Source organism: Molossus molossus, unplaced genomic scaffold, assembly GCF_014108415.1.
Source record: "Molossus molossus isolate mMolMol1 unplaced genomic scaffold, mMolMol1.p scaffold_m16_p_27, whole genome shotgun sequence".
NCBI lineage: Eukaryota > Metazoa > Chordata > Mammalia > Chiroptera > Molossidae > Molossus > Molossus molossus.
Genome location: NW_023425363.1, coordinates 895,019 through 922,492, shown reverse-complemented (window position 1 = coordinate 922,492; position 27,474 = coordinate 895,019). Strand labels below are relative to the sequence as shown.

Sequence of the window (27,474 nt, the reverse complement as noted above, 5' to 3'; positions counted from 1 at the left end):
GTATGTCTCTGGTACCTCTCGAGCTGCCTCCCCTCCAAACTTAGAGGGAGTGAGTCCAATAAGTCCATGCATGGGCCCTTTAAGGAGCTGCCTGGGGCTCCAGCCACCTCAGCTTCCCTGAGCCTTAGTTCCCACTGGTTTTTCCAGCCAGAAGTTATGGGGACTTCTTTTCCTGGCACTAGAACCCTGAGAGGGGTGTCTGGTGTGGGATGGGAACCCCTAAGTCCTCAGGGAGGACCTTCCCAGCCGAGGTATCCTTCTGATTTTTATCCACCACACGTGGGTGTGGGACCAGCCTGTCGCACCTCCACCTCCGCCCCCGCCCCTCCTACCAGACTCGATGCAGCAGCTTCTTTAATTCTATAGTTGTAGGACTTCCATTCAGCTTGATTACAGGCTGGTTTGAATGATGGTGGTTCTGTAGTTGTAACTTTGATGTGGTTGTGGGAGGACGTGATACTGCGTTTACCTACACTGCCATCTTGACTGGAAGTCCCTCTGTGGGAGAGGCCATCTTCCAACCCATGTGTCGTCGATTTCTTGATGTTAATTTTGTATCCTGCTACTTTGCCAAATTCATTTATTAAGTGTAGTAGATTTTTGATGGAGTTTTTACGGTTTTCTATGTATAATATCATGTCATCTGCAAATAATGACAGTTTTACTTCCTCCTTTCCAATTTGGATCCCTTTTATTTTATTTTTTCTTCATGTCTGATTGCTGTGGCTAAGACTTCCACTACTCTGTTAAATAAGAGTGGCGAAAGTGGACATCCCTGTCTTGTTTCTGTTCTTAAGGGAAATACTTTTAGTTTTGGTCCCTTGAGTATGAGGTGGGGTGTAGTTTTTTCATATATGGCCTTTATTATGTCGAGATACAATCCCTCTATTCCCAATTAGCTGAGTGTTTTTATCAGAAACGGGTGCTGTTCATGGCCAGTTTACTCAGTGGTTAGAGCGTAGGCCTGCAGTCCAGAGAGACTCGGGACTCGGGTTCAGTTCCTACTAAGGGCACGTACCTCAGTTGCACTTTGTCCCCGGCCCCAGTTGGGGTCTTGTGGGTGGCAACCACTCGATTTGTTTCTCTCACATTCATGTTTTTCTCTATCTCTCCCTCCCGTGCTGTCTCAAGATAAATGCAAAAATGTCCTCGGGTGAGGATTAAAAAAAAAAAGAAATGGGTGCTGGATTTTGTCGAATGCTTTTTCAGCATCCATTGATACAATCATATGGTTTTTATCTTTCATTTTGTTTAGGTGGTATATCACATTTATTGATTTGCGAATATTGTACCAGCCTTGCATCCCTGGGATGAATCCCACTTGGTCATGGTGAATAATTTTTTTGATGTATTGCTAGATCTAATTTGCTAGTATTTTGTTCAGGATTTTGGCATTATGTTCATCAGGGTTATTGGCCTGTAGTTTTCTTTCTTTGTAGGGTCTTTTTCTGGTTTTGGAATTAGAATTATGCTGGCCTCATAAAATGAGTTTAGAAGTCTTCCTTCTTGAATTTTTTGGAATAGTTTGAAAAGAATGAATGTTAGTTTTTCTTTGATTGTTCTGTAAAACTCCCGCGTGAAGCCATCCAGGCCTGGGCTTTTGTTTCCTGGGAGAGTCTTGATTACATCTTCAATTTCCTTCATTGTTATTGGTCTGTTTAAGTTTTATATCTCTTCCCAGTTTTGTTTTGGGAGACTGTGTGTGTCAAGAAATTTCTCCATTACACTTAGAATGTCCAATTTGTTGCCGTATAATTGTTCATAGTATTTGTTAATGATCTTTTGTATTTCTGATTTTGTGTATTTGGGTTCTCTCTCTTTGTTTCTAGGTGAGTCTAGCTAAGGGTCTATCAATCTTGTTTATCTTTTTAAAAATCCAGCTCTTTGTTTCATTGATCCTTTGAATTGTTTTTTGGATCTTTATGTCATTTATTTCTGCTCTGATCTTTACTATTTCCTTCCTTCTACTTGCTCCAGGGTTTTTTTTGTTTGTTTTTTTGTTTTGTTTTAGTTGTGAGGTTAAACAGATTAGAAATTTTTCTTGTTTCTTGGCGGCCTGTAGCGCTATGAACTTCCCTCTCAGAACTGCTTTCGCTGTATCCATAGATTTTGTGTTGTGTGTTCATTTTCATTGGTTTCCAGGAAGTTTTGAATTTCTTCCTTGATCTCCATGGTAACCCATTCATTGTTCAATAACATGCTAGTTAGCCTCCATGTATTAAAATGTCTTTACATGTTCTTGTTGCAATTAATTTCTAGCTTCATGACATTGTGATCTGAGAAGATGCTTGATATAATTTCAGTCTTCTTGAACTTGTAGAGACTTAGTTTGTGCCCTAACATATGGTCTATCTTTGAGAATGTCCCATGTGCACTTGAGAAGAATGTGAATTCTGCAGTTTTGGGGTGTAATTCTCTGTAGATATCTATTAAATCCATTTGATCGGCATCATTTAGAGTCTCTGTTTTCTTGTTATATTTTTTGTCTAGAGAATCTATCCAGTGATGTTGACAGGGTGTTGAAGTCCCCTGCTATGATTATATTGCTGTCGATATCTCCTTTGAAGTCCTCCAGAAGATTTTTAATATATGTTGGTGCTCCTATATTGGGTGCATATATGTTTACAAAGGTTATATCTTCCTGTTGAATAGATTCTTTCAATATTATGTAGCGGCCTTCTTTTTCTCTAGTTATGGCATTCATTTTGAAATTTAATTTATCAGATGTGAATATTGCTACCCCAGCTTTTTTTTTCTTTTCATTTGCTTGGAAGATTTTTTTCCATCCCTTTACTTTCAACCTATGTGAGTCTCTTGTGAGGTGGGTCTCTTGTAAGCAACATATATGTGAGTCATGCTTTTTTATCTGGTCAGTTACATTGTGTCTTTTTATCAGAGCATTGAATTCATTTATATTTAAGGTGATTATTGATATGTCCTTATTTATTGCTATTTTTGTTTAGTGTGGTTATATTTTTCTTCCTATTTCTTTTACTCATTACAGCAGTCTTTTTACAATTTCTTGCAGTGTTGGTTTAGTGCTAATGTATTCCCTTAAACTTTTTTTGTCTGGGAAGCTCTTTATTTAACCTTTTATTTTGAATGATAGCCTTGCTGGATAGAGTAATCTTGGACTCAGATCCTCTTTTTTATGACCTTGATTCCTTCATGCGTTCTCTTCTGGCTGTAGTGTTTCTGTAGAGAAGTCGGATGATAGCCTTATGGGTACTCCTTTGTAGCTAAGCTGTTACTTTTCTCTTGTTGCCTTTAAGATTCTCTCTTTGTCTTTAATTTTTGGCATTTTAATTACTATGTGTCTTGGTGTGGGCCTGTTTGGGAACTTCTTATTTGGGCCTCTCTACTTCTTGAACTTGAATGCCTTTTTCCTTCACCAGGTTAGGAAAGTTTTCTGTCAACTATTTCTTCAGATATATTCTCTAACCCTTGCTCATTTTCTTCTTCTTCAGGGACTCCTATGATGCAAATGTTGTTACGTTTCCAGTTGTCCCAAAATTCTTTCAAGCTGTCTTCCTGTTTTTTAATAGTTTTTTCTTTTTGGTTTTCTGATTGGGTGATTTTTTTCTACCCTGTCTTCCAATTCACTGATCCGATCCTCAGCTTCCTCTACTCTGCTGGTTAGTCCTTCCAACGTGTTCTTTATTTCTGCTATGTCATTCTTCATTTCTACTTGGTTGATTTCAGTGTTTCTATATCTTTACTCATGATGCTGATGTCCTTACTCATGCTGTTGAGTTCCCTCAAGATCATGCCTCTGAACTCTACCTCTCATAATTTGCATTTCATTGATCTCATCTTCAGTAGAGTTCTCTTGTTTTTTCATTTGGGATTTGTTTCTTTGTTTTACCAGTTTGGCTATCTCATGGGTTTTGGAGTCTGCCAAATTTTCCCTGTGGGTGTTGGTGTTCTGCTGTTTGTGGCTCCCTCTACTGAGTTTGGATGAGCCTGAGTGGGCCCACGTTAAACATCACTGTCAAGTCTTACTTTCCTGGGTAGATTTGCAAGCCCAGGAAAGGTTCAGGTATCCTCTAGCTTTTTACCTGGAAGCTATTAGTCTCAGTTACTTGAAGAGCCTTGGGTTCTGAGTTGAATAAAAAACTTTCTCTGGCATTCAGCATGAGAGGATTTCCAGTGGATGGGGAAGATGCTGGTTGTTAATGACCTTCAATTTTCATTTCTTTGGCCCACCTGTTTGTGGTTGAATCTCCGAGGGAGGGGCTACTGCTTTTCTCCACAGTGCCAGGAAGGAGCAAGCTGGCCACCGTCCTGTGTGGCTGCGTCTCAGCAAAAACTCTGAGTGCCCTCCAAATCCCAGGTGTCCCCACACAGTTCCAATCCAGTCTGCCTTCCCTCTGCTGGAGCCCATGGTGAGTGGCTGAGGCTAATTTAATGCTCTGTCCCAGCCCTGTGGGCTGTGGAGCCGACTTGGGATTTTAACCCTGAGGGCACTGCTCAGAGCTAAGACTGCTGCTGTCCATGGGCTCCCCGCCTGCCATCCTCTGGCACCTCCACAGACTTACCAGTGTCCCTGGTTATATGATCCTCTCCAGCTGCTTTTCTGTTGCTTTTTTCTGATGATTTGTCTTTATTTTAGTTGTAATTCCAATTTGGTCTTGGGAGATTGTCTGTGTAGCTTGCATTGACTCTCCCACCATTTTTTCCAGGTTTTTGTTTTTTTATAATGACCCACATTTCCCTGGCTGGTGTGGCTCAATGGATTGAGCCTTGTCCCATGGACTGAGAGGTTTCAGCACAATTCCCAGTGAGGACACATGCCCTGGTAGCATGCAGGAGGCAGCCAATCAATGCTTCTCTCTCACATCGATGTTTCTCTAAAGAAAAATCAATAAAAACATATTTACATATGTATAACCAATGAACACAGACAATAGTGTGGAGAAGGCAGGACAGGGATGGGAATGGGGGGGTCAGTGAGGAGAAAATGGAGTAATATCTGTAATACATTCAACAATAAAAAGTTTTAAAAATATATATTTAAAATAAATAAATGATCCACATTTGCCTGATTGTTGCCACATGATTATATTCTGATTAAACATTTTTTAATTAATATATTTTTGTTACAGATGTTTCTCCTTTTTCCCCCACTGATTCCCCTCTCTCCTTCCCTCCCCGCCCTGTCCCCAGCTTTATTGTCCATGTTTATTGTTTATGCACACATGCATATAAGTTCTGTGGCTTATCTCTCCCCCACCATCCCCTTGATTAAACATTTTTTGCCAAGAATACTTATAGATATGTACTTTCCATTGCATTTCCTCAGAAGACACATAATGTCATTTTATCTCATTATTGATAACATTCTTTTTGGTTAAGATACTGTCTACTGGAGCTTTCCATTTTAAAGGTGTATTTTTTTTTTCTTTCTCATTAGTAAGAATTCTGTGGATAGATATTTAGACACCAACCTCATGACTATTCCCTGATAATCTTTTACTTACAGTTGTTTTCATCCACTGATGATCCTTGGTGTATTACATTGCTGGTTACAAAATGTGACTTTCTAATTCAGCCATCTCTTCTAAATGATTAATAATAGTACTCTTCTGTAAAGAATAGCTGTTCCCCTTCCACTTCATTTTTATGTGTAGTATCAGTACAAACTAATGAAATTTTTAAAAACTCAATTTATTATGAGTTCATTCCAGCTTTAGGTTTATTTTGTTTTCCATTTTTGATGCTCAGTTGTCCAAAATTTGGGCAATGGATGATTTTTTCTTAAATTGAAATGTAATTGACCTAAAACATTGTGGTTTGATATTTGTATCGGCTGCAAAATTCTCACCACAATAAATCTAGTTACCATCCCTTACAAACATAGTTACAAATTTTTGTGTGTGTGAAACTTTCAAGTATGCATTATAGTTTTATTAACTATAGTCAACATACTGTACATTACATTCCACTTTCTACCTTTTGAACTCCTTTACTCTCCTCCCCGCCCCACCACCACCACCAACACCAATTTACCCCTCCCCCTCTGGCAACCACCAATCTGTTCTTCATGTCTATGAGCTTGATGTTTTGGTTTTTCTTTTTCTTTTATTTGTTTGTGTTTCATTTGTTGGTGTTTTTGTTTTGTTTCTTTAGATTTTACATGTAAGTGAAATTATACAGTATCTATCTTTATCTGACTTATTTCACTTAGCAAAATGCCCTCAAGGCCCATCTCTGTTGTTGCAAAAAAAAAAAAACAAGATTCCTTTTTTTATGGCTGAGTAGTGTTCTACCACATCTTCTTTATTCACTCATCCACTGATGGACAGTTAGATTGTTTCCATATTTTGACCATTGTAAATACTACCATGAACATGAGAGTGCCTATGTCTTTTCAAATTAATGTTTTCATTTTCTTCAGCTAAATATCCAGAAGTGGAATTGCTAGATTGTGTGGTAGTTCTATTTTTAATTTCCTGAGGAACCTCCATACTGTTTTTCCTAGTAGTCATACTAATTTAAATTCCCACCAGCAGTCCACTTCTCTGCCAACACTTATTTCTTGTCTTTTTTATAATAGCCATTCTCACAGGTGTGAGGTAATATATTGTTGTGGTTTTGATTTGCATTTCCCTGATGATTAGTGATGCTGAGCATCTTTTCATGTGCCTGTTGACCATCTGTATATCTTTTTTAGGAAAATGTCTATTCAGGTCCTCTGGATTGTAGTGAATCTGTAGATTGCCTTGGGTATTATGGATATTTTATCAGTATTCTCCCAATCCATGATCATGGAATATTTTTCCATTTATTTATATCTCCTTCAGTTCTTTCAGCAGTGTCTTATAGTTTTCAACGCACAGGTCTTTTACCTCCTTGATTAAATTACTAAACTTATTCTGGGTAGGGGGAGAAAGAAGCACATTGATTAGTTGCCTCCCACATGTCCCATGACCCAAACAGGGCCAGGGATCGAATTTGAGAACCTTTGGCGCATGAACCAATGATCTAACCACTAAGCCACACAGGCCAGGGCATTATTTTATTCTTTTTTGTTACAGATGTTTCTCCTTCTTACCCCCACTGATTCACCCCTCTCCCCACTCTGCACCTTGTCCCCACCTTTGTTGTCCATATCCATTGTTCATGCATACATGAGTTCTATGGTTTATCTCTCCCCGACCACCCCCTCTTCTACAGATTGTCACTCTGTACCAGACTTCCTCGTCTCTGGGATGACCCCCTCCCTCAGGCTGTTAGGTTCATTATATTCCACTAATAAGTGAGATCATATGATACTTGTCTTTCTCTGTTTGGCTTGTTTCACTTAGGATAATACTTTTCAGGTCCCTCCATGTAGTCTCAAAGGATAAGAGATCTTTCTTTCTTACAGCTGCGTAGTACTCCATTGTGTATATGTACCACAGCTTTTTTATCCATTCGTCTACTGATGGACATTTGGGCTATTTCTAGATCTTAGCTATTGTAAATAGTGCTGCTACAAACATGGGGGTACATACATTCTTTCTGATTGGTGTTTCAGGCTTCTTAGGGTATATTCCTAGAAGTGGGATCGCTGGGTCAAATGGCAGTTCAATTTTCCAATTTTTGAAGTAACACCATGTTGTTTTCCATAATGCCTGTACCAGTCTGCATTCCTGCCAGCAGTGTACTAGAGTCCCCTTTTCTGCAAACCCTCATCAACACTTGTTGTTTGATGATTTGTTGATGGCAGCCATTCTGACAGGTGTGAAGTGATCCCTCATTGTTGTTTTAATTTGCATCTCTCTGATGATTAGTGATGTTGAGCATTTCTTCCTAAGTCTCTTAGCCATTTCTATGTCCTGTTTGGAGAGGTGACTATTTAGTTCCTCTGCCCATTTTTTGGGTTCTGTTTTCCTTGTGTTAAGTTGTATGAGCACTCTCTATATATTGGAAATTAATTCCTTATCTGATATATCATTGGCAATTATGCTCTCCCATAGAGTGGGTTGCCTTTCCATTTTGATGATTGTATCTTTTGCTGTACAGAAGCTTTTGAGTTTGATGTAATCCCATGTGTTCATTTTCTCCTTTGTTCTGTTGCCTTAGGTGATGTATCAGTGAAAATTCTGCTGCGTATGATGTCTGAAATTTTGTTGCCTACATTTTCTTCTAGGATTTTCATGGATTCATGAGTCACATTTAAGTCTTTTATCCATTTTGAGGTTATTCTTATGTATGGTGTAAGTTGATGGTCTACTTTCATTTTTTTGCATGTAGCTGTCCAATTTTCCCAACAACATTTATTAAAGAGGCTGTCTTTACTCCACTGTATGCTCTTGCCACCTTTGTCAAATATTAATTGAGCATATTGCCTTGGGTCCATCTCTGGGTTCTCTGTTCTGTTCCATTGATCTATCTGCCTATTCTTGTGCGAGTACCAGGCTGTTTTGATTACAGTGGCATTGTAGTATAACCTGAAATCTAGTAATGTGATCCCTCTAACTTTGTTCTTCTTTTTCAAGATTGCTGTGGCTATTAGGAGTCTTTTTTGGTTCCATATGAACTTTTGAAGTATTTGTTCTAGTTCTGTGAAGTATGTCATTGGTATTTTGATGGGGATTGTACTGATTCTATAGATTGCTTTGGGTAGTATGGACATTTTAATGATGTTAATTCTTCCAATCCATGAACAAGGTATGTGCTTCCACTTTTTTATATCTTTCTCTATTTCCTTTTTCAATGACCTGTAGTTTTCTGCAAATAGGTCCTTTATTTCTTTGGTTAAGTTTATTCCTAGGTATCTTTTTTTTTTTTTTTTTTTTTTTTTTGCTACAATGGTAAATGGGATTTTTTTTTTTAGTTTCTCTTTCTGTGAGTTCATCATTGGTGTATAAGAATGCCATCGATTTCTTGATGTTAATTTTGTATCCTGCTACTTTGTCAAATTCATTTAAGTCTAGTAAAATTTTTATGGAGTCTTTGGGGTTTTCTACATATAATATCATGTCATCTGCAAATAATGACAGTTTCACTTCCTCCTTTCAAATTTGAATCACTTTTATTTTATCTTCCTGTCTGATTGCTGTGGCTAAGACTTCCATACTATGTTAAATAAGAGAGGCAAAAGTGGGCATCCTTGCCTTGTTTCTGTTCTTAAGGAAAATGCTTTTAATTTTTGCCATTGATTATGATGTTGGCTGTATATGGCCTTTATCATGTCGAGATATGATCCCTCTATTCCCAGATTGCTGAGCGTTTTTATCAGAAATGGGTGCTGGATATTGTCGAATGCTTTTTCAGCATCTATTGATATGATCATATAATTTTTATCTTTCATTTTGTTTATGTGGTGTATCATATTTATTAATTTGCAAATATTTTACCAGCCTTGGATCCCTGGGATGAATCCCACTTGGTCATGGTGAATAATATTTTTGTTGTATTGCTGGATTCGATTTGCCAGTATTTTATTCATGAATTTAGCATCTATGTTCATCAGGGGTATTGGTCTGTAGTTTTCTGTCTTTGTACTATTTTTCTCTGGGTTTGGAATTAGAATTATGCTGGCCTCATAAAACGAGTTTGGAAGTCTTCCTTCTTGAATTTTTTGAAATAGTTTGAAGAGAATGGGTATTAGTTCCTTGAATATTCAGTAAAATTCCCCTGTGAAGCCATCAGGACCTGGACTTTTGTTTGCTGGGAGAATCTTGATTACATCTTCAATTTCTGTTGTTGTTATTGGTCTGTTCAAGTTTTCTACCTCTTCCCGGTCCAGTTTTGGGACACTATGTGTTTCTAGAAATTTGTCCATTTTGCTTAGTTTGTTGAATTTGTTGCCATATAATTTTTCATATAATTGTTCACAGTCCTTTGTGTTTCTGTGGTGTCAGTTATTATTTCTCCTCTTTCATTTCTGATTTTGTGTATTTGGGTTCTCTCTCTTTGTTTCATGGTGAGTCTAGCTAACGGTCCATCAACCTTGTTTATCTTTTTGAAAAGCCAGTTCTTTGTTTCATTGATCCTTTGAATTGTTTTTTGGTCTCCATGTCATTTATTTCTGCTCTGATCTTTACTATTTCCTTCCTTCTACTTTCTCTGTAGTTTTCATTTTGTTTGCTTTCTAATTCTTTAAGTTGTGAGGTTAGATGTCTATTAGAAATCTTTCTTGTTTCTTGAAGTAGGCCTGTAGTGCTATGAACTTCCCTCTCAGAACTGCTTTCACTGCATCCCCAAAATTTTGTGTTGTTGTGTGTTCATTTTCATTGGTTTCCAAGAGGTTTGTAATTTCTTCTATGATCTCCATGGTAACCCATTCGTTGTTCAATAACATGCTATTTAGCCTCCATGTGTTCAAATGTCTTTGCATGTTCTTGTTGCAATTGATTTCTAGTTTCATGTCATTGTGATCTGAGAAGATGCTTGATATGATTTCAGTCTTCTTGAACTTGTAGAGACTTAGTTTGTGCCTTAACATGTGGTCTATCTCTGAGAATGTCCCATGTGCACTTGAGAAGGATGTGAATTCTGCAGTTTGGGGTGTAATTCTCTATAGATATCTATTAAATCCATTTGATTTAGCGCTTCATTTAGAGTCTGTGTTTCCTTGTTAACTTTTTGTCTAGAAGATCTATCCAATCATGTCATCGGGGTGTTGAAGTCCCCTGCTATGATTGTATTGCTGTTTATTTCTCCTTTGAAGTCCTCCAAAAGATTTTTAATATATATTGGTGGTACTATATTGGGTGCATATATGTTTACCAAGGTTATATCTTCCTGTTGGATATATCCTTTCAATATTATGTAGTGGCCTTCTTTTTCTCTAGTTATGGCATTCATTTTGAAATATACTTTATCAGATATGAGTATTGCTACCCCAGCTTTTTTTTTCTTTTCATTTGCTTGGAAGATTTTTTTCCATCCCTTCACTTTCAACCTATGTGAGTCTTTTGTTGTGAGATGGGTCTCTTGTAAACAACATATATGTGAGTCATGCTTTCTTATCCAGTCAGCTACTTTGTATCTTTTTATCGGAGCATTCAAACCATTCACATTTAAGGTGATAATTGATATGTACTTATTTATTGCCATTTTTGTTTAGTGTGGTTCTGTTTTCCTTCCTGTTTCTTCTACTAATTACAGTAGTCCTTTTAGCATATCTTGCAGTGCTGGTTTGGTGTTCATTTATTCCCTTAGCCTTTTTTTCTGGAAAGCTCTTTTTTTTTTTTTTTTTAATCCTCACCCGAGGACATCCGAGGACATTTTTCCATTTTTTGTTCAGATAGAGCGGGAGGGAGAGAGAGGAAGAGAGAGAGAGAGAGAGAGAGAGAGAAACATCGACGTGAAAGGGACACATTGAGTGGCTGCCACCTGCACAACCAACCAGGGCCGGGGACGAACTGCAACCGAAGTACGTGCCCTTAGTGGGAACTGAACCTGGGTCTCTCCGGACCACAGGCCGACGCGCTAACCGCTGAGCCAAACCGGCCAGGGCTGGAAAGCTCTTTATTTGACCTTCTATTGAATGATAGCCTTGCTGGGTAGAGTAGTCTTGGATTCAGATTCTTGTTTTTCATGACCTTGATTACTTCATGCCACCCCCTTCTGGCCTGTAGTGTTTCTGTTGAGAAGTCAGCTGAGAACCTTATGGGGTTTCCTTTGTAGGTAACCTGTTGGTTATCTCTTGCTGCCTTTAGGATTCTCACTTTGTCTTTAACTTTTGGCATTTTAATTACTGTGTGTCTTGGTGTGGGCCTGTTTGGGTTCTTCTTACTTTGCGCTCTCTGTGCTTCTTGAACTTGAATGCCTTCTTCCTTCACCAAGTTAGAAAATTTTCTGTCACTGTTTCTTCAAATATATTCTCTTACCCTTGCACATTTTCCTCCTCTTGGGGGACTCTTATGATGCGAATGTTATTATGTTTCCAGTTGTCCCACAGTTATCTTAAGCTGTCTGCCTGTTTTTTAATTGTTTTTTACTTTTGGTTTTCTGATTGGTTGATTTTTTTTTTTACCCTGTCTTCTAATTCACGTATCCGGTCCTCAGTTTCCTCTACTCTGCAGGTTAGTCCTTCCAATGTGTTCTTTATTTCTGCTATGTCATTCTTCACTTTCACTTGGTTGGTTTTCAATGTTTCTATATCTTTACTCATGGTACTGATGTCCTTACTCATGCTGTTGAGCTTTCTGAAGATCATGGCTCTGAACTCTACCCCTGATAATTTGCTCAGCTGCATTTCATTGATCTCATCTTCGGTAGAGTTCTCTTGTTCTGTCATTTAGGATTTGATTCTTTGTTTTACCACTTGGGCTATCTCAGTGGGTTTTGGAGCCTGCCAGTTTTGCCTGTGGGTGTTGGTGTTCTGCTGTTTGTGGCTCCCTCTACTGAGTTTGGATGGACCTTGGTGTGCCCATGTTAAACACCACTGTCAAGTCTTACTTTCCTGGGTAGATTTGCAAGCCCAGGAAAGGTTCAGTAATCCTCTAGCTTTTTCCTGGTGGCTAGTAGTCTCAGTTACTCAGTCCCTTGGAATGTAGTCCTGGTATTCTGCATAAGAGGATTTCCAGAGGGTGGGATACATGCTGGTTGTTAATTTCTTTGCCTCATTTGGGAAAGGCTGAATCTCCTAGGGGCTGGGGGACTGATGCTTTTCTCTATAGCTCAGGGAAGGAGCACACTGGCCACAGTCCTTTGTGGCCACAACTCAGCAAAAACTCTGAGTGCCCCCCAAATCCTGGGTGCCACCACAGAGTTCCAGCCCAGTCTGCCCTCCCTCTGCTGTAGCCCCCAGGTGAGTGGCCGTGGATATTTTAGTGCTCTGTTTAGGCTCTCTGTGCTGTGGAGCAGGCTTGGTCTTTATTCCCCAAGGGCGCTGCTGACAGCTAAGACTGCTGCTGTCTGTGGGCTCCTAGCCCGCCACCCTCTCACGCCTCCGCTGATCCTGCTAGTGTCCCTGGTTATATGGTCCTGTCCTGCTGTTCTGTTGCTTTTTTCCAAGGATTTGTCTTTATTTCAGTTATAATTTCCAATTCGTCCTGGGAGATAGTCTGCCTATCTTCTATTCACTCCACCTCCATTTTCACATCCTCTGTGCCTATCTTTGTGCAGCTGGGTCACACAGGCCTTTCTGGTGCCCCCGCACCCTGCAGTTCCTGTGGGTAACTGGATCGCACAGTCCCTCTGGGGACCCAGCTCTATGCCTTTGTTACGGGCTGCTGGGTCGCACAGGCCTCTCTGGTGCTTCAGCACCCAACATGTCCTGTGGGTAACTGGATGGCACAGTCCCTGCTGTGCCTCGCTGGTGCTTCAGCACCTGGCAGGTTCCACAGGAAACTAGATTGCACAGTCCCTGCTGGGTCACACATGCCTCTCTGGTGCTTCAGCACCCTGCAGGTCCCGCGGGTAACTGGACTGCACAGTTCCTGGTGGGTCCCACAGGCCTCTCTGGTGCCCCCACACCCAGCAGTTCCTGTGGGCGGGTAGCTGGATCGCACCATTCTCTCTTGGGCTCAGGCTTCCCACTGCACTTGAGCTACTGGACCACACAGCCTCTGTGGAGCCCCAGGTCCTGCCGCTGGCGACTGGGGAGTGCTGCTCCCCCATGGGGCTCAACTCCTGCTCTGCTTTTGCTGTAGTTTTTGGGGATGGGTCTCAGCTGCTGGTCTCTTCTTCTATTGCCTGGGGATGGATGTCTGCTCCCCAGCCTCTGCTGCTGGGATATATTTCGACTCTGATTGGCTGCTACTATGGGGGATGGTGCTGGGCTCCTGGCTGTTTGCGGCTTCTGTGACAGGCACTTTGGGAGTTCCACTACTGTGCACTGGTCTGTGTTGACACAGAGTGTCCACTGGTCCAATGGTGCCAGGTGCGCTGGTGGTCTCGGGTTGCTGGGCTCTAGCTGCTCCCAGTGCCTCCTCCCAGGGAAGACCCAGGATCTTCCAAAATGGTGGGACCTCCCTGCAGCACAGGGAGAAGCACCCTGAAGGGCCACTTACCGCGGTAGCTGGCTGCTCTGTCCACAACACAGGAACCTTCTGCTCTGAGTCTCTGCACTGCTTGGGTTTGGTCATCCACCTTCACATCCACTCACACTCTCTCACATACTAGCTCACTCTCTCACACACTCACCCTCCCTCCAATCCTGCCTGCCACCATTTTCTGTCTCTTGGGATTGTTTTCTTATTTGATCTTTCTGATAGTTTGTTGTTAGTTTATAAGAATACCACAGGTTTTTGTATATTGATTTAGTATTCTGCAACTTTACTGAATTTATTCTGACAATTTTTAGGTGGACTCGTTAGGGTTTTCTATATATAAAATTACATCATACACAAAAGGGACAGTTGTATTTCTTCTTTTCAATTTACATGCTTTTTTTTTTCTTGCCTTATTGCTCTGGCTAGGACCTCCAATACTATGTTGAATAAAAGTGGCAGAATGCATATTCTTGTTCCTTTCCTGATCTTAGAGGAAAAGCTGTCGGCTTTTTACAGTTATGTATGAGGTTAGCTGTGGGCTTGTCTTATATAGCCATTATTATGTTGAAGTACATTCCCTCTATACCCACTTTTTTGAGACTTTTATCCAAAAGGATGCTTAATTTTGTCAAGTGCCTTTTCTGCATCTTTTGAGATGATCATATGAATTTTATATTTCATTTTGTTAATGTGGTGTAACACAGTTGATTTGGGGATGCTGAATCATCTTTAAATCCGTGGAATAAATCCCAATTGATTGGGATGATCCCTTTAACATATTGTTGAATTATTTTTGCTAATTTTTTGTTGAAGATTTTTGCATCTGTGTTCATCAGGGATGTTTTCCTGTATTTTTCCTTTCTTGTGGTGTTCTATTTGGTTTTGGTAGGAGGGTAATGCTGGCCTCATAAATGTGTTTGAAAGCATTTCCTCCTCTTCAATTTTTTGGAAATCATCAATAAAAAAACCATATGGTTCTGGATTTTTGTTTCTAATTTCTCTTTAATTGCTCCAGTTGTTGAGGCTGTACCAAGACCTGTCAGTGTTCGAGGGAGGGATATCAGTCAACACCTAGTTTAATGCTGGTGTGAAGCCAAATCCTTAAAGTATACTAATATATAGTTTTTTGGGACCACAATCATAGACCATCTAGAGGCGTCCCCTGTGCAGCAGTTGCAAAAATCAGGGCTCCAGGTGAGTGTATAAGATCCTTTCTGGGAGGTAACTGTGAGCTGTAGCAAGGCAGCAGGAGAGCACAAAGATGGCACCCCCTGGCATTTGTTCCTGAGAGCACCTTTGTAGCCTCAATGTGTGGCAAACCTGAAGTCTGTCCTTCAGGCTGAAGCTGAAGTCCTCCAGGACAAGTAAATAGACATCTTTTACAGAAAGACTGGGATTATGTTTCAGTTTTTTGTCTGTGCAGTGCCCTGAGGGTAGTAGCCTGCCAAGAATTGTCCCTCTAATTGTTACAACCATGGGATCCAGGAACCCAAGTGCCCCTGGCCTCAAGCCACATACTCAAGGGGTGTCCCCGCAAAAGCTGGGGGAACCAGATGTAATATTACTTGGGTACCAGACATATGTAAAAGCTCCCCTCCTGTAGATACTGGCATTATGAAACATTGCAGAGGGAGAGTGCAAAAATGGCACCTACTAGTGCCTCTGTCCCCGGAGAGAATCCCTACAGGCCCCTATCCTCCAGCAGATGCTTTAAGATTAGCAAATTAATCTCCTTCACCTGTAATCTGGGCATTTTCCAAACTTCTGCCTCTGCAGTGGGTTTTGGGGCAAGCAAGTCTGTGCACAAGCCCTTCAAGAGCAGTCTTTCTGTTTGCTATCCCCGGGCCTTGTGGAGTTGAGCTTCATTGGTGTTTTAAAGCCAGATGTTTTGGGGCTTGTCTTAAGAACTGGGGTGCCTGATGTGGGGTACAAACCCTTTACTCTTCAGGGAGAAGCTCCAAATTTGTGAGATCCCTCCCAATTGTAGGTCCCCATTAGTCTGAGCATTTCCTTGCTTTCTGGCACAAGATATTCTTTAGGTTCGTCTTGGGCCTACCTTAGACCTGGAATTTCTCTAAGGAACTGAGGTTCATTTTAATGGAGAAATAGTACTTAGAAACTAGGGTTTGGGCAGTAAGTGTGCTCACTACTATGGGATGTTATTGCTTCTAAATCTGCTGAGTAGATAAAGCTGGGAAATGCAGGGACAGGCAAAAGTAGGTTTATAGTTGTTCGTATGGAAAAAGACATGCCAAAGTGTGCTTGAGTATAACGAGTAAACTACAAGAATGTGTAAAAATGAAGGCTAGCAATTTGACTACTTACAAGATTATACCTAAGTGCCCTGTGCCATTGTGACATCTCTTTTGAGTTAATAAAGCTATGTAATTATAACCTGCATGTCTTTTTCCATACAAACAACTGTAAACCTACTTTTGCATATATGTACATATGTATTCTCTATGTAGTTTCAGGTTGTTGTTCTTTTTACTCATGAATGTATACTCTAATTCCATTTTGTATTTTTTCATATTTCATTTTGTATTTCTTTTCCCATACAATGACTAACCTGATTCCCAACAACATCAATATATTTACCCATTTGCTGTATCATAATAAATACAAAAGTGGTTTGAGAATTATATAAATATCAGTACCAATAGCAAACTATCTAGGTTTAGAGTTTCTTCAAAGTCCTGTTTTGGCCTTAGAATATATTTCACTAAGGCTATACAGAATATTGGGTTCGAAAGTTACTTGAATACTTCCTTCTAGTTATCTTAACATATGCAGTTACATTTGTTTGCTTCTATTTGTGCTCAGTTTCAGTGTTTCCTTGGTTTTTGATTTTTTTTTTAATTAAACTTTATCCCAGCTGGTGTAGCTCAGTGGATTGAGCACTGTCCCATGGACTGAGAGGTCCCAGTTTGATTCCCGGTCAGGGCATGTGCCTGGGTTGCAGGCTCTATCCCCAGTGGAAGGCGTGCAGGAGGCAAACGATCGTTTCTATCTTTCTCGCCTTTCCTTTCTCTCTAAAAAATCAATAAAAACATATTTTCTTAAAAAGTAAAATAAACTTTACCTTTTTGAGTATGTAAAAATACTAACATGGATCAGAAGTCAAAACTATGTAGAAAGGTATACACTCTCCATTGTCACCCCAGTAAGTCAATAAAAGGAGGAAATAAAAAAAAAAAAAAGTATAGACTCTCATCTCTTTTGCCCTGTTCCCATCCACACCCTGTAGTTAACCATGTTCATTTGCTTCTGATTTGTCCTTCCTATGTTGCTCTTTGCAAAAATCATAAATATAATCATATCTCCTTTTATATACCAAAGGAGTACACTATACTTTTTTGCATTATTTTTTTAAGACACTGACTTGTAGTAGGTCTACCAATGTTGATGCTAGAATATAGCATTAACAGTAAATTAAACAATAATGACAGAATATAATATGCTACCTTAGAGTGACTTGCTTCACTTTTTTAAACTTTTATCTGATTAAAGCTTTATCCTTTTTTTTTTTTTTTTTTTTTTCACTTTGGTTATTAAGTATTTTAAGGGTCACACTAATTGAAAAGCTTGTTCTTCTCATAATTTATGGCTTTGTCTGCCTTGGTTGGCAGAAGAACACAAAGTATACCTGTAGCACACTAAATTCTTTGGAGAATGATTTAAGCACATTCTAAACAATGAGAAAACATATGGGCCATAATGGAAATAAGCCTGAACTAGAGTCAGGATAGACTTCTGAATGGTACTGCCAGTCTGGAAGCACTTTAAGTTGACTGCTCAGCATGAAGAGTGTTTTAGATCATTCAGGTAACATAAATTAAGGTTGTAAATCCATAGGAGGGAGTAGTTTATGGTCTTGTATTTTGATAGTACAGTGTTCTCCTGCTGAAGAACACCAAGACTGAAAAAGGCAAGTTTCTTTTATTATTCTGTAGAGGTGAAGTTTTTTTCATATTTGTTTGTTTTCTAGCCTGTCCTTATACAGAGTATAATACAGAGACTCCTTTCAGCCTTTCCTCCTGGGTTGAGCCCTAGGTTTTTTATTCTGATCCCTGAGCCCCTTGCACCCTCAAAGTGGAAACTTAAGGTCATCAACAGGATTGAGAAGTTGTCATAAGCAGCCAACTTGAATTCTCGCTGATGTCCTGTCTTCTTGTTTTTACTTGAATTTTGGCCTTTAAGGATTTTGCTTTCTTAATGTAAGGTAGCCAGGTGCCGCCGGTGGGAGGTGGGAAGAAACCAGAGAGCCAAACAGCCGAATAAGCAGAAATCAGGCTTTATTGGGTACACTCCGGGCGGGTTCACAGACTCGTGGGGTCGAGTCCGAGAAGCCGCGCCCGATGCTGGGGTTTGTGATTTTTATGTCTGCGCCTGTGGCAGAGGGAACTTGTTGTTAGGGTTAGGTCCTGAGGGGCTATGCATGGGGGCCCCTGGAATGTGAGTCTATTGTCCTGGAGCAAACAGTTCCTGGACTAGGACAGGAGAATGGGACAGGAGTTGATCTATGAGTTTGGGGCAAACAGTTCCTGAAACAGGGAGGGAGTTTAGGTTGGGTAAGCGAGGTAACGGCTGAGCAGTTTGCCTGGTGCCAGTTCCCAGGCTCTCGGACACTTAACATCTTCGTGATATATAATAAGTTGGACCTTTGGTTATGATATCTAATCAATCATATTTCAGGAAATGGAAACTTTGATTATTTATAAGTAGAGCAGTAATATTTATTGGTCTTTGAAGGCCAGTCCTATCTCAGAACCTTTACAGTTTTTTTTTATTTACACAGGACCTAACCATTTTTTAAGGTTCAACTCATGTCATACCTCCCTCCACCCCCCAAAGCTTACCTTGATTACCTGAGTCAACACTGATTTCTTCTATTAGAACTATACCATTGTTTGACCCTACTGACCAACAGATACTTATTGCTTCTAACCAATTCTTTCTGGTTAGTTATATATACATATTTAAGTCATGCTTAATTATCCCAATTTCTGAGTTTCCAATAAATGATTGGTTTAAAAATGTATGCTTGCCCTGGCGGGGTTTGCTCAGTGGTTAGAGCGTTGGCCCACAAACTGAAGAGTCTCGGGTTTGATTCCAGGCATGTACCTCTGTTGTGATTCGGTCCCCGGCCCTGGCTAAGGTCATACAGGAGGCAGCCAATCGATGTGTCTCTCTAGTGTCGATGTTTCTTTCTCCTTCTCCCCCTGCCCCCATCTGAAGATAAGTGGAAAAAGAGTATCCTCGGGTGAAGATTTTTTTTTTAAACGTATGCTTTATCGTAGCAATTTTTTTATGGTCATCATTCAGACTTGTTACTTTAAGCTTGTTCATTATAACCTTAATTATTCCTTTTCAAGTATATGAAATAGTCATAGGCTGAATCTGATTACACAGAAGTTAAACTCAGCTTCTGGTATTATCTCATTGTGTGTGTATGTGTACCTACATAGTCCATTGACAATCTCATTTTGGTTTTTGGGGGGGGAGGGTGGTAACAAATCTGGTTTGAGGAAGTTGTTTTTTAGTTTTTTGTTTTTTTTTCTATGACAGTAATGTAACTACATTTCTAATATTAAACAGCAATAAAAGGCAGAGCCAATTTATTGAATATTAGAAAATATTTTTTAAACCTATAATCTCATTGTTAGCATTTTGGTAATATTTGTCTAGTTATAATGAGTTTGCATGCTAGTTATGATACTGCTTTTTTCATTTAGCATTAGTCCTAAGCATTTTCTAGTGTAAACTCTGTTGTTTTTATTTAAATACAAGTAGTTTGTAACTTCGAGCAGTAACAAGAAGCCAAATGAAATATGAGTCTCCCTTCCCTTACCCATTGCTGGGACCTTTCCACCTTGATTATCACTACAGTGTGTAATGTGTATTTACACAGATAGGTTCTTGCTCTGCATACTGTTATATACCTCTTTTTTCACTTAATAATGTGTCCTGCACACCTTTTTATATTAAAATACATAGACCTACCTAATTATTTCTACCAATTATCAGTACTCCATTGTCCTATGCTAGCTACTCCTCTATTGATGGTTGATTCCATTGAATGAATACATTTGTGGTAATTATACTTGTTCTGCATCTTAGAAAGTTTCTGAACTATTCAGCATTATTTTTACTACATTATAAATTCCACATTTAATTATATTTCATTAAGTAATTCTTAATGTTTGCAAGTTATGTGTTTTCCACCTAGTCTCAAAGGAGAAAGGTACTATAACTTAAATTTGTTTTAAACTATCATAATGGAAACATAATAGGCATCAACAAATACAGGCATACTTCACTTTTGTGTTTTACTTTATTACGCTTCACAGATACTGCATTTTTTAAAAATTGAAGATAAGAGCCTCCACCAGCAAAAAGATTACAACTTGCTGAAGGCTCAGATGATGCTTAGCATTTTTTCCCCTCTTTTTTTTTTAATCTTCACCCAAGGACTTTTTTTTTTTGCATTTATCTTCAGATAGAGCAGGAGGGGGAGAGGGAGGGAGATAGAGAGAGAAACACCATGTGAGAGAGACACATGGAGTGGTTGCCACCCACACAACCCCAACTGGGGCCGGGACAAACTGCAACTGAGGTACATGCCCTTAGCGGGAATCGAACCCAGGACTCTCTGGTCTGGAGGCCAATGCTCCAACCGCTCCAAGCCAAACTGGCCAGGGCAATGCTTAGCATTTTTTAGCAATAAAGTTTTTTAACTAAGGTAGGTACATTTTTTTTACATCTATTGCACACTTAATAGGCTATAATATAATGTAAACATAATTTTTATATGCACTGAGAAACCAAAAAAGTCATGTGAATTACTTAATTGTGGTGGCCTGGAACAGAACCTACAATATCTCCAAGGGATGCATATATGTACATATTTGATTGCTTTGCAGGCAGGTTTGGAGTTAGAGTTTTTTGTTTGAGATGTGTGCGTGTGTGTGCGCGCGCGCGTGTGCATGCATACATGTGTATGTGCTTTGATTTGACTCCACCATTTTGCAACAAGTCACTGTCTTACTTTACCTATTCAGTTTCTGAAGGAAATATAAGAGAGACATAAGTTAGTTCCAGAGTTGGCAGCTAGGTTGGAAAAATAAGAAACACACAAAATTGTGAAATAATCATGTAAAGCTAAGTTTTGTCATGGCCTCCTCATTATATTAGGTTGAACCATGTGAAACTGCTAATATTCAGCCATATTAACCTACAAAAAGACAGATTTATATGTGGTGTTTTGTTGGTTTTTTGGGATTTTTTTAATGTTCACTCAAGGTTATATTTTTATTGGTTTTTTAGAGAGAGAGGAAGGGGGAGAGAGAAAAATCGATGTGAGAGAGAACCATCAGTTGGTTGCCTTCTCTATGTACCCCAATTGGGGATCAAACCCCACAGTCTAGGTATTTGCCCTGACCGGAATCAAGCCCACAACCTTTAGGTGTACAGGCCAATGCTCCAACCAACTGAGACACCCTGCCAGGGGGAGACAATTTTATCTGATTCATCCTGATCTATACTGAGAAGAGAGAAACATGAGCTTTTTTAATAGATGGAGAAGGTATCATAAGAGAAGGCTTGGGTCTGGAATTAGCATGGCCCCTGTAGAAAATTATGAAGGAATAGTTATAAGTTATGTGAAAAACTTAAACTTTCAGTTAAGTTGGATATAAGGTGTGGTAGATGATATAGTAGAATAGAAAAGGCTTGAATATTTTGGGACTAAATCCCAAGTTGGAGGTATTTTGAACTTTTGTTTTCCTCTCTTTTTAACTTTTATCCTTTATGCCACTGATCCTCAAACTTTAGTGTGCAGCAAAACAACCTGGAGGGCTTGCTGAAAAATGGGTTGCTCAGCCTCACTTCTAGAGTTTCTGATTCAGTATGTCTGGGTGGGGTGCAATAATTTAACATTCCTAGGTAATAATGATGTTTATGCCACTAGTCTGGGAGCTATACTTTTTTTTTTTTTTTTGATTGATTGATTTTTAGAGAGATTTGCTATTCCACCCATTGATACATTCATTATTTGACTCTTGTATGTGCCTTGACCAGGAATTGAACCCACAATCTTGGCATATTGGGACGATGCTCCAACCAACTGAGCTACCCGGCCAAGACTGGGGACTGTATTTTTGAGAACCATTGTTTTAGGCTATAGGAGAATTAATAGACATATTTAAGCATGACAAGCATTCCATGCAGTTGCTTTTGTAATATTATTTAGGATTGTGCAAAGTAGATTGGAAGGAGTGATGATAGCATGCCCACTTTTTGAACCCATTATATAATTTATATAATTATAAATAATTACACAATTGAAGTCATCCCAAGTTATCCTACACAGTGTTATCCACTATGTTCACTTCTCTTAGCTCTGTCACCTAACGTAACCTATTTTCTTTACTCTCTGCCCATGTTGAATAGTGAGGAGCCTCTCCTTTCTCAATTTAGTTTTCTGTTTTTCTGCCCTTTTCTTCTCCTTTCCCAAGCTTTAAGTACCATGTTAGGTTGTCAGAGCCATCGTTTTTTAAGCGTTTTATGCGTGTTCATTATTTTGTTTCTATTTTGGCAGTTTTCTTTCAGCAAATAGAAGAAAACTCTTTTTATTCTTTTTATTTCAGGACAGGAAACAGAAGCCCAAGATTGTAACCCAGTTAAAAATACTGCTAAACTCACAACAGATGGAACCCAGACCATCAAATTGGAAGAACCATATGACTATGGTGACAGATTAGAGAGGCAAGCACCAGATACCTTCAGGAAAATTGCCACTGATGAAAGAAATTTCAGTTTGAAGTCAGTTTTTTCACAAGAAGATGATCCTACAGAAGAGTATCTTAGTAAATATGAAATATATGGAAATCATTTTGAAAAACATTCAAACTTAATTATACAGTTTGATACCCAGTCAGATACTAAAACATCTACATATAACGAAAGCAGGGCAACCTTTAATCATGTCTCATATGGCATTGTACATAGGAAGATTCATCCTGGAGAGAAGCCTTATAAATGTAATGTGTGTGGGAAAAAGTTTAGGAAACACCCATCCTTCGTGAAACACCAAAGTACCCATACCAAAGAGAAATCTTATGAATGTGAAGAATGTGGGAAAGAGTTTAGGCACCTATCATCCCTTATTGCACATCAGAGAATGCATACTGGAGAAAAACCATATGAATGCCACCAGTGTGGTAAAGCCTTCAGCCAGCGAGCACACCTTACTATACATCAGAGAATTCATACAGGAGAGAAACCATACAAGTGTGATGACTGCGGGAAAGACTTTAGTCAGCGTGCACACCTAACTATACATCAAAGGACACATACTGGAGAGAAACCATATAAATGCTTGGAATGTGGTAAAACCTTCAGCCACAGTTCATCACTAATTAATCATCAGAGAGTTCATACTGGAGAAAAACCTTATATATGCAACGAATGTGGGAAAACTTTTAGTCAGAGTACACACCTTCTTCAACATCAAAAAATACATACTGGAAAGAAACCATATAAATGCAATGAGTGTTGGAAAGTATTCAGTCAGAGTACTTACCTTATTCGACATCAAAGAATTCATTCTGGAGAGAAGTGTTATAAATGTAATGAATGTGGAAAAGCTTTTGCTCATTCCTCAACTCTTATTCAACATCAAACTACTCACACTGGAGAGAAATCCTATATATGTAAAATATGTGGGAAAGCCTTCAGCCAGAGTGCAAACCTTACTCAACATCATAGAACACATACTGGAGAGAAACCATATAAATGCAGTGTGTGTGGGAAAGCATTCAGCCAGAGTGTACACCTTACTCAACATCAGAGGATTCATAATGGAGAAAAACCCTTTAAATGCAACATATGTGGGAAAGCATACAGACAGGGTGCAAATCTTACTCAACATCAAAGGATTCATACCGGAGAGAAACCCTATAAATGTAATGAATGTGGAAAAGCTTTTATTTATTCCTCATCACTTAATCAACATCAGAGAACTCATACTGGAGAAAGACCTTATAAATGTAATGAATGTGATAAAGATTTTAGCCAGAGAACATGCCTTATTCAACACCAGAGAATTCACACGGGAGAGAAGCCCTATGCATGCCGTATATGTGGTAAAACCTTCACTCAGAGTACAAACCTTATTCAGCATCAGCGTGTTCATACAGGTGCCAAACATCGTAAATAATGGGTATGGAAGGTTTATTTAGGTGTTACAACTTAATCATTTAAATTTTATTTTGTACTTTCTCTCTGTCTGTGTTAACACATTATTCAAAAGAAGTGCAATATATGTTAGATACCACTGAGCAGAAGTATCAGAATTAGTCATAAGAATATAACCTATTTAATTTAATGTGAAATTTCAGAAGAAAACATTCACTTCTTAACCTTTATTTGATTTATTCCAGAAAGAAACCCTGTGAAAGTAGGAGTACTCAGAAATCTGTAATTCACCACTCTTACTGTATTTCAAGTACTTCTCAATGAAGCCTTGTGAATGTAACTTGTGAAAGCTTCCATCAAGTAGAGATTTCACACGAGAGTAGTCCTGGGATAACAGAAAAGCTGCTTTCAGGCCTTTAGTTCTTACCAGCTTTGAAGCCTTAAATATGTAAAAGGTTCCCTCCCTCTTTTTACTTCCCTTTTCCTATTATGCCATAACTGCCATGTTTGGAAAAAATTTTTGAAAGTATCTTATGTGACCACTGTTTAATTATACTTTCCTTAAATACTGAAATATTAAAGAAAGGAACCTTAATGAAAGATGATAGGATAGAAAAACTAATGTGTATATAACCCTTAGACATGTACAGATTTAGTTAAACAGACAAAAATTTAACACCCAAGCTTGAATTAATGTTTAAAACAGCCTTAGTTTCACTAAGTTTTGACATCTGTCATCCTGTAGGAAAAAATAAGAATAGTTCCCATTTTTTTCACTTGACTCCTAAATGTATAAAGGTTACTCTGTGACTCTTACTGTAGAAAGTCCATTTCTTCCATTGAAACACATGTTTCTTGAGTGCCTACTGTGCTCAGGACCCAAACTTCTTGATTGGATCCTTTCAGGGCTTCCTCTAGTGCTTTCCTGCAAATCACAGCAGAATGAAGCAACCAAAAACTTTCTACTAATGAAAGATTAAAGACATGAGCTTAACTAGCACATCATGGGATGAGCATAAGAAACCTAAAATGAGTTGCCAAACTTCACCCCATATCCTAATGTAAGGAAGTAATAAAATCGAAATAATGCGAGAAAAAATAATAGAAAATACATATGAGTTCAGTGAAGAAAGTCGGATCAGGAGGGAAAAAATCAAGGTGAAGACAACTGAGGAAAGCAAATATGCAGGGAACAACAGAAGATGTTATTGAACTCGGTTTACCTTAAAAAACAAACAAACAGTAACTGATTGAATAAAAAAGCAAAATTCATCCTGTTGTAAGAAGAAACAAAAAATGAAATGATTGATTTTAAAGGAATAATTAGAATCGGTTTCCCTTTATATAGATAAGTATACACTTAAAATAGTGGAAAAAACCATTGGAAAAAGCATTGATGCAGTAATCATTAAACAACTTGAGTTTTTCAGAGTACTAAACAACATAAAAGGAAAACTGGCAGAAATATAAATAACAATAGGTAAAAATACTATTACATTTAATATCCACAGCATTCCATTGTCAGAATATAAGACCGTACTCTGAGAGCTGAGATTTCATCTTGCTCTTGTTTCTTCAGTGCCTTGCATATAGTAGGTGGTCGATATGTTAGTTGAATTAATGAATAAATAAGTAGATAAGTTGAGTAGTAAGGTATGGAGTGAAATTAGTAGAGTTTTTGTTCATACATGAAATATTGAACAAATATTGGTTATTGATTGGTTAATAACTACTTAAAGATGAAGAAACAGAATCCCCAGATATTAACAATGGGAATATTCCTAAGAAATTAAGGGACATCTTTGCATGGGAAGTTTTCTTGAGCTAGATGAGGAAAATTTGATATAAATTCTGGTGCCATTAATATCAATTTAAACGTGTTGACCCACGTGGCTTCATTTGGACATGACTTTATATAAACATCCTACAAACAGGTACAGAAGGAAAGACATCTTCAAGGCTTTCTTGTTGAGTGTTTTCTTCAAGAAATTGTTGCTTTCCCTTGTCCTCTCATTAGCCTTGATGTCATGGAATTGCCCTTCACAAATTGCAGATTATCTCCAGGTTGCATAATACTCAAATTATGCTTATGCCACAGTTATTAGATTAAAAATAATCGATTGTACGTCAGAAGCAGTTTTTATAATGCCACTTTATACCTTACACAACACCTTTTTCTCCTGGAATGAATGTGTGGAGTTCTATAGTCCATAGCATTTTTCTTTGCATTAATTTGGATTTCCTGTTTTTATGTGTTTTATATTAAGTAATGCATTTATAAGGTCTTCCACTGATACACTGAAGCAATTGATGCCCTTATAAAATAACAGAATAATAATAGTAGAGAGAATCCTAGATCTTTGTATTTTTCCCTTTTACAGTTGTCTGGCCTAAATATAATTCAAGTTTTTTATTTTCCACAACTTTTTATTATGAAGATGTTAAAAATACAGAAAGTTAAAGAATAATAAACTATATCTGCTACTTAGATTTAAAAATTCACATTTTGCCATATTTTTCTGAATAATTGGAAAGTAACTTAAAGACATGCCATTTCACCCCTATGCATCTCATAAAAAATGACAGTCTTTTTCTTTTCACTTAATCACAATACCATTGCATATCTCAAAAAATGAATAGTAATTCCCTAACATCTAATTATTAGCCCATGTTTAAATTTTTCATTAAAACAGTCAAATTTCACATATTATATTTGATTGTAATGTTTGTTTCATCTGTGTAAAACAGTCTCCCAACTTGATTTTTTTTTCAGGACCTTTTTTATTAAATGGAGCAGGCCAGTTGTAGAATTTCACATTCAGGATTTAACCGTTGTTTACAACCAGTTTGTTTATCAGATCAGTTAACAGATCAATGGTTTGTTTATCTTGTTACTGTAGTATCTGTAAATTAGCAATTAGGGCCAAAGGCTTGATGTATTCAGGTTAAATATTTTTTTTATTTTTTTTACTTTTGTTACAGATGTTTCTCCTCAGGTTAAACATTTTTTAACATTAACACTTCACAGATGTATGTCATTATATCAAAAGTCATTAATATCTGGTTGACTCACTCAAAAATGCAAATTTTGATCACTCAAGTGAGGTAAGCAATGTATCTTCTCAATGTAAAGTACATTTTTTTCTGTTGCATTTAATCTGTGGATGAGATCTTGGCAGTATATGGATAGCCTGTGTACCCACAAACTCACCTGGTGGTTTCCAATAATGATGATTCTTGCCTGACTAAGTTATTTCATCAAGATTTTCAAAATGGTGATTTTCCATTCTTTCTACATTTATTGACTGGCATTCATTTTTCTGTAAGGAAGAGCTTCCCTTCC

The 27,474-nt window shown here is 38.4% G+C and overlaps 1 protein-coding gene across 2 annotated transcripts in view; it reads left to right on the top strand.

Annotated features, from left to right (window-relative positions):
* The window catches only part of ZNF287 (zinc finger protein 287), a 34,432-nt gene extending 10,276 nt beyond the window's left edge, over window positions 1-24,156 (top strand). For both annotated transcript variants that reach the window (XM_036278357.1, XM_036278356.1), the window contains one exon: window positions 22,583-24,156. In XM_036278357.1, coding sequence (XP_036134250.1) covers window positions 22,583-24,153 — 1,571 coding nt within the window. In that variant the 3' untranslated portion in view covers window positions 24,154-24,156. The remainder of the gene's footprint in view (window positions 1-22,582) is intronic.
* The last annotated feature ends 3,318 nt before the right edge of the window (window positions 24,157-27,474 follow it).